This window comes from Mytilus trossulus, chromosome 3 (genome assembly GCF_036588685.1).
Source record: "Mytilus trossulus isolate FHL-02 chromosome 3, PNRI_Mtr1.1.1.hap1, whole genome shotgun sequence".
Lineage (NCBI taxonomy): Eukaryota > Metazoa > Mollusca > Bivalvia > Mytilida > Mytilidae > Mytilus > Mytilus trossulus.
In genome coordinates, this window is record NC_086375.1 from 70,953,529 (window position 1) to 70,968,687 (window position 15,159).

General features: G+C 33.3%; 1 protein-coding gene across 1 annotated transcript; it reads left to right on the forward strand.

Moving 5' to 3' along the window:
- The first annotated feature begins 5,930 nt into the window (after positions 1-5,930).
- On the forward strand, positions 5,931-12,225 carry LOC134712289 (neutral cholesterol ester hydrolase 1-like). The gene is made up of 7 exons (XM_063573690.1): positions 5,931-6,078; positions 6,860-7,034; positions 8,099-8,209; positions 8,740-8,860; positions 9,698-9,761; positions 11,004-11,125; positions 11,548-12,225. Exons 2-7 carry the CDS (start codon positions 6,900-6,902, stop codon positions 12,201-12,203), a joined length of 1,209 nt encoding a protein of 402 aa, XP_063429760.1. The 5' UTR covers positions 5,931-6,078; positions 6,860-6,899; the 3' UTR covers positions 12,204-12,225.
- Positions 12,226-15,159: the final 2,934 nt, after the last annotated feature.

Consider the following 15,159-nt stretch of genomic DNA (forward strand, 5'->3'; position numbering starts at 1 on the left):
CCCTGGCTTGGGAACCCCCTTTTTTAAATGGCTGGATCCGCTCCTGGTACGTGTGTGAATTCTTTGGCGAGCCCTTCATATATCTTGCAAAAAGTCCTAAGTATTATAATTTGTTGTATACCTACTCCTGAATATTTATGTAACGATCAGTTTTATATAGTTTAAAAAAACAAACAGTGTATGTATTTTAATCCAGTTGTTTGCCACCTAAATTGTTATCTAACGGGGTCTGTTTTAAACAACTAAAACACGATTTCAACTTGAGGCATGTTGCACTATATAGAAAAATTTCGCCCGGTCATATAGCTTCGAAGGCATGTATTTTCTTTCTTTATTTCCTTCCAACTTTGTCTCAATTTCAAAAGTTTCAGCTCATTTTGTATTTTCTGTATAATAGTTTGTGTGATTGATTGACTGTTGGCTGCTTAACGTTCAGTGGCAAATATTTCATGTATGTTTAGAACAAGAAGAGGTTTGTGTAAAATATTACTCGCTACTCATCGGTTGAACAACCCTTCAGAGTTTCAAAAACATTGCATACTGACTTAAGTTTGCATTTACATCTTAAAACCACCTTATGCAGATATTTTGTATTTCATCAATTCCGAAAACATTTGTGGAAATTCGCCAACCTTTTTATAAGAAAATGAGAATATGAAAAAAAAAGTGACTTCGATGACCGATGGGTTTATCCTGCTAGGAGTTTCTCTAAAACAGATATGTTTTTTTTTTTTTAATTAAAACTGTTGAATGCGTACCTATTAATACCCTACGGAGGTACCAGTTGGGTTTTTTTTCAGGGAGAGGGGGGACTAGGATTCAATTTGAAAAAGGCAGGACGGGAGTTTTGAGTAAAGAAAAGGCAGACTGAGTTACTTGGCCCAAAAAAACCTAAAATTTAACTTGATTACTATGTATAATATTATCAATCTAGAATTGAATGAACAGTTGTATAACCCTCAGCCCCCCCCCCCCCCCCCTTTTTCTAGACCACCCACTCCTACGCGCGTACACCTGTTATGTCTTATGACAGGTTTAGCCAGCAATGATATCACAAAAGCAATTGTCGTATAAGATGTTTAATACCTAATGATGTTCTAGATAAATGTCATTTGAATTAACCAAGACGCACAGGATTTAATTTTTACCTATTTAAATCTATAATCAATGTTTTGACACCGTCCCCAAATTTTAAGTCTAATTTGTCAACCTCAGCGTGGAGAATATACCTTTTCGTAACATGTCTATTATAAACTTTAATTTTTAAAAGAAATAATTGTTTTTTTAATCTGTTTGATCAACAGCCATTGTCTGTAATTATGCAATAATAAGTAAAAATCAGTTTACTTTTGATGCATTTTCATGAGTTAAGGAGATGCCGTCAAAGCTAATGGATATATAATTGTGTAAGTAATGTAATGATTTTTGAGAATACATCAAAAGTAGCTGATAGACACTTTATCCAATGATCTACAAATAAATTGAAGTCTATATCAAATAGTACTGAGGCATACAACAAAATGCTCCCCTTAATCGTTGTTGCTGCAAAAGCTATGTAACAAATTGAATTTAAAATAATTAAAAGATTAAAATTTCTTATTGAAGGTAGATTCTGTACGTATGCATGTCAATTTGAGATGAAACGGATGAGTCAAGTTAATAACATCACGACTTTCAGGTTGAATCAAATATTTAAATGGAACGTGTATGCTTTAATAATGTAAATATGACAGTTATCCATTCCATGGAATTTTACTCGGAGTTCAGTATTTTTTGGATTTTACTTTATACTACAAATTTAAATAACGGACTTAAAGGTCGTAAGTTTGCCTATAAGACATACTACCACTTCCTTTTGATTCTGGTTTTAACTCTATCAAACACCTCTTACATATTAGTTATTGAAAAACTGGCCATTCTCGTGATATATGGACTGCCTACAGGACAGTCAGTGGTATTGACTGATGCAGCGATAATGACTGACCAGTTCTTTAATAACTATTATGTTTTTTTCCATTGTCAGTATATGAATACAAAATAAGTTTTCTATAATTCTATAATTAACAAAAACATATGGTAAACAGTTCAACAACAACTGCAATATAAAATGAAAACTTCAAAATGTTTTAACTAGAAAAAAATCCACATAGTGTTATACATGTTTAAATGTAGTCTTTAGAAACATAGAAATTGAACACATCACCCGATACATTTTTGATGATAATGCTTCGGTCATGTCCTTTGCACATTCACTCTTTCTTGAATAATTTTTTTGTAGTTTATCAAAGTCTGCGGACTCATTGGTGAAAAAAAGGGGGACGAAAGATACCAAAGGGACAGTCAAACTCGTAAATCTAAAACAAACTGACAACGCCATGGCTAAAAATGAAAAATACAAACCGAAAAACAATAGCACACATGACGCAACATAGACAACTAAAGAATAAACAACACGAACCCCACCAAAAACTAGGGGTGATCTCAGGTGCTCCGGAAGGGTAAGCAGATCCTGCTCCACATGCGTCACCCGTCGTGTTGCTTATGTGATTTCAAATCCGGTAAATAGTCTAATTCGGTAGGTCAAATTCATGAAAGGGAAGGAGATTGTAGTTACGACGTAAGGAACATATCCAATATCATTTGTGAACGGTTATTCCATAACGGTCAACCAACTCGTGATGGCGTCCGTAAAATTTACGAAGGGATGATTTCAACTTCACCATTTGGAACTCTTGGTTTAATAGCTTCCTTGTGAGCAGTAACCCTCTATCAAGAAAATCATGAGAGGAAATGCAAGCACGGGAATATCGTATCAATTGGGAGATATACACCCCGTATGAAACTGTCATCATGAAAATAATGTCATCAAGTTGCATACATGTACACGATACATTAATGTCTTAAACAGTTTTTGGTACTGTAACGGTTGTTGATGCTCTAATAGAGAAATGTTATTGACAGTGATTATTGCATTGTTCTAGGTCTGTTGACGGTACATTTATCTCTGCATTGGTATGATATAAGAACGACGCAAGAGCTTTTACACATTGTTTTCTTTTAAAGCAGTGCATAGTCCCTTGAGTAGCTTTAAATACTTTGAAGTAGCTTGTACTACGATAGTTTTGATTTTTCTGTCCTCGAAACCACTTTCACTCAGAGTCGTAATTAATGTATATCTGATCGAGTGATTTGTGTATACTTATGATAATCCCGCACTAGAAATTTTCACTTCTAATGCACCTACAATAGTACTAGTATGTTTATGTCCCACCTACGATAGAAGAGGGGCATGATGTCTTTGGTATGTGCGTCCGTTCGTTTGTTCGTCCGTCTGTCCCGCTCGGAGTAAACCTTTTGGTCAAGTTAGTTTTTGAATCAACTTGAAACTTAGTATACATGTTCCCTATGATGTTATTTCTCTAAGTTTAATGCCATTCAAATTAAGAGGTTTTGAACCCAATTTCACATCCCATTGAACTTAGAAAATGATAGTGCGAGTGGGGCATTAGTGTACTATGGACACATTCTTGTTTCCAAATGTTTTGTTAACACACCATGGCTCATCCTCTGTATTGTAATACGTTCGAGGACGCTAAAAAAGTACATATCAGTTAGGGTTCAATTCCCGAAAATAAAAGTATAAGATCCAACTAGATACAAGTCGATCACCTAATCAGACTAAAACGGATTGATACTTAAGTCTTAGATGTATGTTATGTTTTTTTTATTAGTTGTAAAGGGGCTTTGAACTAGCTGTCAGTTAACTGCGAGTACTCTCAGATCTGTTCCTAGTGTCTTTTGCTGTTAGGATGTACAAGTACCCGGCCACGTCCCCTTGTATTTTTGTCTATCTGATGAGTTTAGTCTTTTTCAACTGATTTTAATAGTTCGTTCTTATGTTGTACTGGTATACCACTGTCCCAGGTAAGGGCAGGGTTGGGATTCCGCCTACATGGTTACACCCGCCACATTATGTATGTATGTGCCTGTCCCAAGTCAGGAGCCTGTAATTCAGTGGTTGTCGTTTGTTTGTGTGTTACATATTTGTTTTTCGTTTATTAATTTTTGAATAATTAAGGCCGTTAGTTTTCTCGTTTGAATCATTTCGGGGCCTATTATAGCTGACTATTGCTCCTTGTTGATGGCCCTACGGTGACCGATAGTTGTTAATTTCTATGTCATTGTGGTCTCTTGTGGATTGTTTTCCCATTGACAATCATACCACATATTTTTTATATATATAAATCAACAACAAATAATGTTTTTGAAAGTTCTCTCAGCCTTTCCTTTCCTCTACGGCAGCTAAAAAAAATTATGAGATCAAACCAAATCTTTCGCATTAGGAATACTGGATCTGTTTTGAAATAGTCACAGATCTTTGTCATATCTTTTTCGTTTATCAAAGCTTTGTGGGTTACATCATAAATACATATTCAACATGCTTTGTTTTGAACAACTATCTTGTTCATAGTATATGTCGAATTTACATAAATTAAAGTTAGTTAGTTAATTTGAGCTGCAGTGTACTTCCATAAAACACACACACTAAAAAAACAGGTCTATGCAGAAAATTAATAATCGCTGCCTTAATTATGTCTAAGTTATGAACATGTACAAAAATTGAGACTGCACGAATATTCAAAATAGTAAATATACAAAAATACAAGGGGACGTGGCCGGGTACTTCTACATCCTAACAGCAAAAGACACTAGGAACAGATCTGAGAGTACTCGCAAGCTTTGAACCGCATATGTTTTTCCATTTTTGATCCGCAGTGATGGCTAGACCTTTGCACGCATTTCATCAAGAGCCATGTCGGGTAGCAGGTCAATGGCCACTGTCGTCTGGTAGCTCACCGCTGTCATGCAATAATCATGAAAAGTCTTGACTGCAAATTTGGTGGCTGCTTTGGAGCTTTCGTCATTCTTCTTGTTCCTGAGTAGTTTGTCTCTATCAGCTTCCGAAAATTGCAAAACGATCATTAGAGTTGTCTGTAGGTATAGAACAACTAATTCATTTATTCATAACGCACACGAATCTGGAACCATGCAATGTTTGTGTGTTGCAGCATTTCGTGTATTTTTAAAATATCAGACTTCAAGATTTCTCTAAAATCAGTGGTTTAGCCTATATACCATAACAATCACAATTTTTGGAGGGTAATAGTTTTTCATTTGGAGTAATTATTTTTTATGGGTACAAGCTCCCCGTATGTTATGCAACCATACCCTGTAATTGTTTCTATGCTGTCTTAAGCTACAGCCATTGTATGATCGTTTACGCGGCTTCTTTAAACTCATTGATTCAACTCTAGAGCCGATTGTTTACCACTTCTTTTCTCTGATGCAGCGTGGGAGAGAAGTTATGACGTTACAGTAAACAACATCATTGAACATTCATACATTGTAACACATTTATTCCACCAAAGGCAAAAATCGAGACATCTCCAAAACTTAATATAAGCCCATTTTCCTCCGATGTACCGGATTTGTTCTTCATAAATATAATCCAATATTAAATCTGCATTCTCTATCGATATTTTTTGGTAGGGTGTGCCATTTTTGTCTCAAAAAACGTACCCATTTTAATATAACATTGACTGAAATTCAGTACCTATAGTTATACATGTATAAATATTTAAGAAAGAATGACCTATACTAATATACAATATTTTAAATATGACCCATGCTCAGATATAAGAACTAACTCATCATCACTCATAATTCATATTTGTAGGCTATGGCTGACCGTTTGTGATTATATGGAAAAGACTATGTAATGTTTTTTATTGTACTAAAAAAATGTACATACAAAAAGTATAGATAATGAGTAGTATTGTATAGTTCTCCCTAAAAGCACTTAAATGTATTTTAATTTAAATCAAAAGATTAAAATACTCTACCTTTCTTTCAGACACCTATAGCTACACATGTATGTAAACGGGTAATGTATTTACATGTATAGTGTGTACAATTTTACCATGTGCATTTGTAAAATGATAAATTATAAACTTTTGACATGAGATATAATTAAATCACATGGATAACTCATGATAACCTGGATTTAAGGTGGACAAGGTAAGCCCATGTATTAGATTATTATTATTTTTCTAAACGTATTTTATTGATTATTTCAAACGTACTTTTGCATTGTATCAAATCACATCTTGGTACGTTTATTAATAAAATAATAATGTGTAAAGTACATCTTAAAATAAGGGTATCTAAGACCAATATACAGGGTGTGAAGAGTACATGCAAATATTATCCCATCGAGTAAATTGAAGTAATCATATACGAATTACAAGGACGTAAGATACATAGATTAGTAAATGAGGGGCTGTTTATAGCTGACTATAATACTGTACAAACGTGTGTGTTTATCTCATTATTGAAGGACATGATGTGGTATATATAAGCTTAACATTACTTCATTCCATTCCGGTGGATAGTTCTTTAATTGGCATTCGTACCACATATCTTTTTTATATAAAAAATTGTTGCTTACAGGCATGCTAAAACGTGTCTCTTAATGCACTTAGAATGGTGAGCGTCAATGAAATCAAGAGTCAATAGCAGCCTATCAGATGTAAAACAAAACAAAACCAAAATACTTCAATCCCTGGCAGAATTTACAAAAAATGAAAGCACCTAGAAAAAGTTTCACCAGATTATTTTTAATACGTTCAAATAAAAACGCATGCTGAAATTACAATACATTCTAACAGGAATATAATGCTTGTTTCTTAAACAAATTTGCTTATAGATGTCTTTGTATGATTTTCAAAAGAATTTAAGTTTGGGGATTTTTTTATATACAAAGAAAGTTTATCAATAAAGTATTTTATATGTTTCTCAGACAATCCTATCATTCCATCATCGACCATTGATATACAATTATGAAGCGATGGTTAATTGCACCCATCATACTATTTTCCGTGGCTTATTACGCTTACATTCCACTGCCGGAAGATGCCATTGAACCATATAAACAACATATTCCTGCATTAACGCTTAAAATTGTTGATGATGTTGTAAGTATAATCTATTTCAATGTCTAGTTTCACTGCTGAAATCACAGAACGTTACAACTGTTTTTTATTATAAGATGTATATATATCAAAAGCAACAAAGGAACCAATCGAGTCATGTTTGACGACAATGCTATCGTTCTTTTAATTTTGAAAAAAAGTAAAATCACACAAAAAATGAGGAAAATGTGAAAAAAACAAAAAACAATCCCTAATCAAATAGCAAAATCTAGAACTCAAACACATCAAACGAATGGCTAACAACTGTCAATTCCTGGCTTGTTAAAAAACACTTTCTGGAGAACTTGACAGCAATCTAACAACACGAAAACAAACAGTAAGGAAATATGTGATCTTCAGCTACGGACAATTGGCTAAACCATAGATATGCCAAGTTCTTTTTTTTTTGTAAATCGCCACGAGTGATCACATTCAAGTTAACAACAAAAAAAATTATTGAAAACAATCGCAAGATTTGCACAAGTACAGAAAACTCATGACAAGGTTCATGAGTATATTAACATTGAAACGTTTTTTCTTCTTCTTCAAACATTGACTAATATAACTACTATACATGTGACTGAAAGTGATAATTATGAGCTGTGGTTTTAAGTCATATTACTAAGCCTTGAAAAACACTTTCTGGAGAACTCGACAGCAATCTAACAACACGAAAACAAACAGTAAGGAAATATGTGATCTTCAGCTACGGACAATTGGCTAAACCATAGATATGCCAAGTTCTATTTGTTTTGTAAATCGCCACGAGTGATCACATTCAAGTAACAACAACAAAAAATATTGAAAACAATCGCAAGATTTGCACAAGTACAGAAAACTCATGACAAGGTTCATGAGTATATTAACATTGAAACGTTTTTTCTTCTTCAAACATTGACTAATATAACTACTATACATGTGACTGAAAGTGATAATTATGAGCTGTGGTTTTAAGTCATATTACTAAGCCTTGAAAGGAGTGTTTATTTTGCCTTCAGGTATGTTTGCGATAAATCAGATATATTCTACATTGGCACAAGTATATATATATATTCTTTTTCATATAGGGACGTCTTGCTGAATTGTTTGGATTTTCGCGCTTAAATGCAACTCGTGCAGTAACAGATATGTCTCTGATGGCTGGAAAATATTTACATCCCAAAATAGAAGGCGTTCAGGTATAAAAAATAATAATCAACTATGTGTCCTTGTTTAATTGTTAAGTCCATTTATGATGTGAACATGGGATGTAACAGACGTATTATATTGGATTCTGCCAAAAAAACAACGCTTCATAATCATGATAATCACTATCTTTAAATAACAGTTGGATCGTTCAATCATTAATTAAAATGAAATAGTGAAATAATATTTTACTTTTAGTAGCCAGTATGGTCCATTTTGTCAAACTAAGCTAAATGACATTAATTATGAATTATTCACTTGCAATTTTTTTTTAGTCAAATCGGTTAATATGAATTTGACAGCGAGTGCGCCTTTAACATCTGCCTTCCAGCCACTTCAGTTTCGACGATTGTTTGAAGGTTTACAACATTCATTGCATTAGGAAAATGTATCGTCTATGTTTCTTGGCTAAAACAAAAGGAATGATCAGTAACCGTAACGCTTCGTTATACATGTGAGCAAAATCCTAAACTGAGTATATAAAAGCCTTTTTTATTTATAACTTTTTGTTTATCATATATAGTCAGAAGAAGGTACATTTGATGGCATTGGAGTGAGAATATTCAAACCAACAACTACGTCAAAAGAATTACGACCCGGTGTAGTTTACATACATGGAGGTGGCTGGACACTGTTAAGCGTTGGTAAGAATTTAATATGTCTTATAAAAAGAAAGACAAATCACGAGAAGGCTGCGGAAACAATATAAATAATAATAGTGCGTTGAACCACCATCGAGCGATATAAACACAATACAAAAGTATGTTTAGTTAATTGCACAAAAGACACTTCAGAACGTTTCCTATGTTTTTTTCTTTTATTAGAAAGGTCATATATTATTCTAACTTAGAACTTCGGTTTAAAAAAAAAATGACCATATCGCAGATTTGAATAAAATTGACAATGCATTAAAAATGTTTTTCGTCTTCTCTACAATCAACTGTACAATATTTCCATGTTCTGTCATTAATAAGAGTTGGTGGATTGGTGTAACGACCTGTCTCTATAGCTAAAGGTACACCCCCACTTCTAAAATTAGATAAAATACGTCTATTTTGTCTATCATTTACATTTTTGAGATATGAACTTGTTTCTAATACATTTTTATAAAGTCTATAAGTACGTAACTTGTAACCATTTGGTTCATTTCTATCTTGATAAATTTTTCAACCCATTCTTGTTTTTCAATTTCATACAATTTTGTTTTAATATCATACATTTTATGTCTGTTGGAATATTAGCTATTAATGATATCATATATATATCAAGTTTATGAGCTATTTCAAAATATTTCTGGTCCATCGATCGAGAAATATTCATACCCCAGATATGGACATTGAGTGTAATTCTATAGAATACATGAAATAATAAACAAAAATATGATAGTCGATTTATTTTTGATTTTTTTTGTGGTCTTCTAATACATGTAACTGTTGCGTTTTTAATAACACTTTTAAGTGTTTTTTTTGTTTTGTTTTAAGACGGATACGACAGATTTACTAGAGCTCTTGCTAAAAAGACTCAAGCTATAGTGGTTTCAGTAGAGTAAGTATTTACACAGAAGGATAAAAAAAACTCAAAAGCAATGTAAAAAATTATTGTCCTTCTGCCGGGTTATCATTTACTCGCAAAGATTACTAGAGAAGAGTACATCAATCATGTTCGGTCTGCTCACTTGATTGTATGCAAATATATTATCCTCATGGCAATTACGAAATTGTGAACATAATAATTTGATTAAGTGCAAACAATTTTGGCTAGTTTAAACAACAAGGACACTAAGCACAGATCTGAAAGTACACACAATTGCTGACACATAGCTCAAAGCCAGTAACTACCTCTAAATCATGTACCTATTATTTAAGCATGAACCAGTACATACCAAACATTTAACCCCGCCACATTATTTATGTATGTGCCTGTCCCAAGTCAGGAGCCTGTAATTTATTGTTAGTCGTTTGTTTATGTGTTACATATTTGTTTTTCGTTCATTTTTCACATAAATAAGGCCGTTAGTTTTCTCGTTTGAATTGTTTTACATTGTCTTATCGGGGGCCTTTTATAGCTGACTATGCGGTATGGGCTTTGCTCATTGTTGAAGGCCGTACGGTGACCTATAGTTGTTAATGTTTGTGTCATTTTGGTATTTTGTGGATAGTTGTCTCATTGGCAATCATACCACATCTTCTTTTTTGTATATTCAAATGATTTTCAGAGTAAAAAGGTCATTAACAAACAGACAAAACACGACCTTATGCAATGCCGAATTAATCAAGACATCTACAGACTGCAGCACCGTTAAAAATCATATGCGTATAACAAAACTATTCACAATGATTTTAATTTACTGATAATAAGATAATATGTATACTATTAAAACAATATTCAAATATATAATTACAGTATTGAATTGGTAACCTTCTGCTGTTGTTTTTTTCTGTGGTCGAGTTGTTGTTTCTTTGACATATTCCCCATTTCCATTCTCAATTTTATTTTAGAATAAGTTTATGAATAAATACAGCAGTTGTTTTAAAGCAAATAAAATCGGCGAAAAACGTATCATAGGTAATTCAAAGGTTTGACAAATTTTGGTAATATGGCTGCGTAAAGAACACGGCATTCAACACTTGAAACGATGAAAAGTAAAAAAAAAAAAAATTTTTTTTTATTTAGGAATAATAAATTCACAACAAAATGTTATTAAGGCAAATTAAGCTGTTAATTTCTTTTCTATTTTTTGATTAAAAGTATTGTACTAAATTATGTCCATTGTTTTATTCCTTGCAGCTACAGGCTTGCACCAGAACATATATTCCCAGCAGCGTTTGATGATTGTGTGAAAGCAACCAAATATTTTATGAAAAATGCAGCTGCATTTGGTGTTGATTCATCAAAAATTGGCGTTGCAGGTAATAATTTGATATTTGAATATATTGACTTTATCACCAATATCATGTGAAAAAAATGCTTTAAAGTGAAATGTTCTTTACTGATTGATGAGTTAAACATGTTCAATCGTTTAACAGAAATGAATATTTATGAACTATAAGATCTATCTTACCAAAAGATTGATCGATTGATTAACTTCTAGTGCCATATATTGCAAGCATGCCAAAAGCTGAACATACAAAGCAATCGTTTACATCATGAAAAGCCAGCGTTCTGAATATAACCGAAACGGTTCCCATACAATAAAAAACATGAGAGAAAACGATGCAACCCCATGATTCTTTTCCGTTCGTCTTAAAATAAACTGCAACACACTGCAATATTTGTTTTGACACTTGTCGTTAAGCATTTGATACTACCTTAATCTTGTTTTTTTTCACAGGTGATAGTGCTGGTGGAAATCTGGCAATGGCAGTTTCCCTTTATTTTGGGAAAGAAAACATTCAACCGAAGTTAAATTTCCAAGGTCTTATTTACCCTGCATTACAAGCTATGGATTACAACTTATCGTCTTACAGGGAGTTTGATGTGTCTATGAGAAATACATATACACCTGTTACGAAGACGACAATGATACATTACTATAATCTGTATGGTTTTGGCGGGGACCAGTACGTGGAATACTTTAAAGAAAACACTCATACAACACGTGAAACAAAGAAAAAATACCGGAAACTGGTTGATCCAAGTCATCTAACGTGGAAGTACCAAATGGTACCAGACGATGACAACTCTAAAGAAAATATAGAAATTGCAAACAAAGTTGCCAATGTTATACTTAATCCTTATTTCGCACCTTTAATGTCAACAGACGAAGAGCTGAAGCTTCTTCCAAAAACTTATCTTATAACAGCAGAATATGACGGTTTACGGGACGAAGGAATGATTTTGGGACATCGCCTTCGACGAATTAATCATCCTTTAAACTATAAACATTGGGATGGAGTAGAACATGGATTTATGATTTATTCATTTTATGATTCATACAAAGCTGGATTAGAACATTTATCTTCATACATTAAAGAAGTTAGTGTATGATTCAGTAAATATGTAATTATTATATATTGTTTTATCTATATAAATTATGGCAATTGAGAGGATATGCCATATCCTACTAGTAACAAGTTTCAATATGTGTAATGATCATTTATAGATTGAAAATTTATTATTTTAATGCTAAATATGCATGTTTTAAGTACGAATAAAATAATTTCAGGGTATTCGTCAATGAGTCAGCAAGTCAACCGAACGACACAAAAAAAAAACAAGGTCATGTTCTACAGAACACCGTACTTGCATCAAAAGTTACAAAAGTCGGGTGTCTTTACAACATTTTTAAAAATAGAATAACGTCTGAAAACATTTGTATAAAAATAGCAGCGATTTTTCAAAATCTGACATCAACGACAACAAACCTGTGTGGCAGACCTTTTAGCTCACCTGGCCATACATCACTTGGCGTCCGTCGTCTTCCGTCGTCTGTCGTCGTAAACTATTTCAAGAATCTTCTCCTCTGAAACTACTAGGCCAAATACTTCCAAACTTTAGCTGAATGTTCCTTAGGGTATCTAGTTTATAAATTGTATCCGAAGTTTTGATCTATCAACAAACATGGTCGCCATTGCTAAAAATAGAACATAGGGGTCAAATGCAGTTTTTGGCTTATATCTCGAAAACGGAAGCATTTAGAGCAAATCTGACATGGTGTAAAAATGTTTATTATGTCAAGATCTATCAGCCCTGAAATTTTCAGATGAATCAAACAACCCATTGTTGGGTTGCTGCCACTTAATTGGTAATTTTAAGGAAATTTTGCAGTTTTTGGTCATTATCTTGAATATTATTATAGATAAAGATAAACTGTAAACAGCCAAAATGATCAGCAAAGTAAGATCTACAAATAAGTTAATGTTACCAAAATTGTCAATTGATCCCTTAAGGGGTTTTTGTCCTTTAATGACAATTTTTTCACAATTTGTTCATCATATTTGCTAACTTTAAAAAATCTTCTCCTCTAAAACTACTCAACCAAATTCAACCAAACTTCAACTGAATGATCAGTAGGGTGTATACAATAAAGTTTGTGTTTTATTTTCTATTTCGCCAAAAAAACATGGCCGTCATGGCTAAAATAGAACACAGGGTAAAATGCAGTTTTGGGCTTATATCTCAAAAACTCCAGCATTTAGAGCAAATAAGACAAGAAGTTAAAGTATTTATTAGGTCAAGGTCTACCTGTCCTGAAATTTTTAGCCGAATTGGGTAACTGGTTTTTCAGGTATAATGCCCCTGAATTGATGATTTTAAAGAAATTTTGCAGTTTTTGGTTATTATCTTGAATATTATTATAGATAACTGTTAATAGCAAAAATGTTAAGCAAAGTAAGATCTACAAATAAGTCAATTTGACCAAAATTGTCAATTGACCCCTTAAGGAGTTATTGCCCTTTAAAGATTTTTTTCACAATTTGTTCAACATGTTGACTTACTTTAAATAATCTTCTCCTTTGAAACTGTGTATCAATTTCAGCCAAACTTAGGCTAAATGAGTTTCAGAGTATCTAGTATAAATTTTATATTTTATTTCCTTGTATGTCAAGAAACATAGCTCCGATGGCTAAAATAGAACATAGGAGAAAATGATTTTTTTTTTTGCTTTTGAAGAAAATAGGACGATTCAAAGAACATTTAAATAAATTGAAAAGCCAAAATAATCATTGATGAGAGATTTAACCAAAAAAATTAAGGTGAGCGATTCAGGCTCTTGAGAGCCTCTTGTTTTTATATATAGATTTCGTCCTATAATATCATTTATTTTAAACTACCTTCGAAATTATTAGAAAACACATTTGCACATACACAAATGAACCAACAGAGACCAATCTTAAATCTCTTCGGGTTGTCTGTTCCACAACCCGTTCCTGTCGAGAAGCACTGTGGTTCTCTCCGAGTACTTCGGCTTCCTCCACGACAATAACAGACTTCCCGGTGTCCTACACGCCTTGAGCGTTTTTTGGTGTGGGGATTGTTCTGGTGGTGGGATAATATGGTAAAGGACACATCTACATTAATCATTAGGAAGTGTTCATATGGATCCACTGTACTCTTGTAGTCAATCAAGGGGTGCGTCTCAACTGGCGGGATCTCGGGAGTACAGACATACGGGTACTGTCGAAAGATATGTGTTTGTATTTTAAGGTAATTTAAATACTCCTCACAGCCAAACGTAAGCCCATTATCAATATTTCAATAATGGTCTACATCGACATTTAGGCATCTGTTCTATTGGCTTTTGTGGTCTGTAACACCACTCTCCCAGGTCATGTGGAGGGTTCAGCGCTCACAAACAACCTTATTCTATCATATTCTAATTTAGATTGTTTCACAATTTTTTATGTGATGAGCTTATCTGGTACGTTGTTTAATTGTTATGTTCTTTCTGATCGTTTTTTTTTTTTGTAAAGGCTTTTCTGATTTCTTTAAGTATTTTAGTCTGTTTTTTACGAAGGGCCAAGTGATCTTTTTCTCATCACTTGGCGTCCGTCGTCTGTCGTCCATTAACTTCGACAAAAATCCCCTCCCCTAAAATTACTGGGGCAATTTGAACCAAACTTTGCCACAATCATCAATGGGGTATTTAGTTTTTAAAATGTGTACGGTGACCAGGCCAACCAACCAAGATGGCTGCCATGGCTAAAAGTAGAACTTAGGGGTAAAATGTAGATTTTGGTTTATATCTGAAACAAAAGCGTTTTGAGCAAATCTGGGACATGGGGGTAAATTGTTTATCAGATCAATATCTACATGTATCTGCCCTGATATTTTCAGATAAATCAGACATTCCGTTGTTGGGCTCTACCCCTGAAATATATTTTAAGGATTATTTTCAGTATTTTGGTTATTGTCTTGATTATTATTATAGATAAAGATAAACTGTAAACAGCAATTATGTTCAGCAAAGTAAGATCTATAAATAAGTCAACATGACCAAAAT

Bases quoted from the DNA above. Each gene is read 5' to 3' on its own strand.
- LOC134712289 (XM_063573690.1), top strand. From the start codon at position 6,900: ATGAAGCGATGGTTAATTGCACCCATCATACTATTTTCCGTGGCTTAT. The intron at 8,210-8,739 runs GTATAAAAAATA...TATCATATATAG, and splicing joins CCAAAATAGAAGGCGTTCAG to TCAGAAGAAGGTACATTTGA. The intron at 8,861-9,697 runs GTAAGAATTTAA...TTTTGTTTTAAG, and splicing joins CTGGACACTGTTAAGCGTTG to ACGGATACGACAGATTTACT.